A 1,920-nucleotide genomic window follows, 5' to 3' on the forward strand; every position below is an offset into this window, starting at 1 on the left:
GAAGGTTTGGAATGAAAAGATATTCAAAAGAATGAAGAATTATAGTGAATGTATAGACATATTTGCTTAATACAAGGTCATTAATTTAAAGAGACCTATCAAGAAAGTGTATGGATGGGCCGGCCCGGTGGCGCACTCGGTTGAGTGCGGCACTTGGGAGCACAGCGGCACTCCCGCCGAGGGTTCGGATCCCATATAGAGACCGGACCGGGGCGCGACACCGAGGGTTGCGATCCCATTACCGGTTACGAAAAGAGACAAAAAGGAAAAAAAAAAGTGTATTTGGAAACAGAATTTGATGAGATTCTTCCATTTCTATTTTATCTTTTCTCTTTTGTCCCTATGGGAACATTTCCACAGCCACAAGGAATAAAGTGCTGACCTCAATGGGAACATGTGTGGAAACAGCATGTGAATCCTCCACTCCCCTCCAGGACCCTCTGTCAGGCTAGGAACGTATCTTGGGAAGAGAATTTTAGGAATGACCATCTCTCACATTAGAAGCAGGGTCAGGATGACCCCTGGATGCACAATTTCCTGATTCTGCTTCTGTCACAGGTGGCAAATTAAGAGGAATTGTGTCACAGATGAAAAAATAAGGCCGGAGGATACCAGAGAACAGCTGGTGAAATGTATAGATGTAAGACCCGTTTGTGACGTTGTAAAATGAGATTTCCCCGGCCTCATAGTCCAAGAAGATCCCGATGCAGTGAGGCCGTTCCAGTGGGAGGAGAGGCACCGACGGGGAGGCCAGGACCATGTACTCATTCCCTTTCAGCAGCCACATGGCCCAGACCCCGTTCTCAGGAGACGGGGTGGTGTCCCCCTTTCTTGGCACTGTGTCTTGACAGATGCCTAAACCCCACTCTGATCTTTCTCCCACCACAACCTCCCAGTAATGCCTCCCTGACGAGAAGGTCTGCAATCCCAGGTCCTGACGAGAAGGTCTGCAGTCCCAGGATACAGGGCCATGTGTCAAATCGCTCGGGGTTGTTGGGGACGTCCCTCCACAGTTCCCCATCCTGCACACTGCGCAGGTCAGCGGTCAAGAGAAGGCTGGGATGGGCCGTGGCAGGATCCAGCTTTACATCAACTGTGGAAAGAATTTTGTGGGACATGTAAAAGGACAGAAAGGACTGGTAAAAACTTAGGAATAGTCACTGAGGAGAAAAGTCATCCAGTTCCTCATTCTTCTCTCTCTAATAACTCCTAGAGAAAACTAATAAGTATTTCAGAACCTTGTAGGTCCTTCAGCATATTGGCCGTTACTGTCTAATGCATTCTACTGTTACCTCTGCAAAATCCAGAAGTCATGATCAATCCCAATAAAAAACGTACCATTGATGCCATGACAAGCCAAATGCATAATCATTTAGATTCCTTTCTTTTACATCAAAAGCATTTAGGTGCACTTAGGAGGATCTTATGCATTTAACATAAAATTTATAAACTCCTTGAGGAATTTTTTCTCAAAACCTAAAGGAAAATTTTATTAAAACCAAATCCACTGCTTTCAAAGTTATATTATTGTGATTGGCAGAACTTTAAAGTGGACCCCATGACTCGTACACCTTAGTGTTGCCGTCATGATACGTTACCTTGTATCACAAGAGAGAAATTATCTGGGTGGGTCTAATTTAATTTCATGACCTTTTAAAATCAAAAAGTTTTCTCTAGCTATTGGGTTGGTGGTAGAGAGGAAAATCAGAGAGATTTGGATTTGATATATCACTGCCAGCTTTGAAAATGAAGGGTCACATGAGGAGAAAGGCAGGTGATCTTTAGAGCTGAGAGTGGCCTCCAACCAACAGCAGGAAAATAGGGATTGCAGTCCAGCAATTGCAAGGAACTACATTACGACAATGACCTGAATAAACCTGGAAGTAGACTCTTCCCCAGACCCTTCAAAGAAGTTCAGAC

General features: G+C 44.7%; 1 protein-coding gene across 1 annotated transcript in view; it reads right to left on the reverse strand.

Annotated features, from left to right (window-relative positions):
• Nucleotides 1–254: 254 nt before the first annotated feature.
• The window catches only part of TRIM58 (tripartite motif containing 58), a gene marked incomplete at its 5' end in the record, with an annotated part of 7,196 nt that continues 5,530 nt past the window's right edge, over nt 255–1,920 (reverse strand). The window contains 2 exon segments of the mRNA XM_008594255.1: nt 255–931; nt 933–1,093. Of these exon segments, the coding sequence (XP_008592477.1) occupies nt 476–931; nt 933–1,093 (617 nt within the window).

The sequence above is a fragment of the Galeopterus variegatus genome, unplaced genomic scaffold (assembly GCF_000696425.1).
Source record: "Galeopterus variegatus unplaced genomic scaffold, G_variegatus-3.0.2 Scaffold10470, whole genome shotgun sequence".
Classification (NCBI taxonomy): Eukaryota; Metazoa; Chordata; class Mammalia; order Dermoptera; family Cynocephalidae; genus Galeopterus; species Galeopterus variegatus.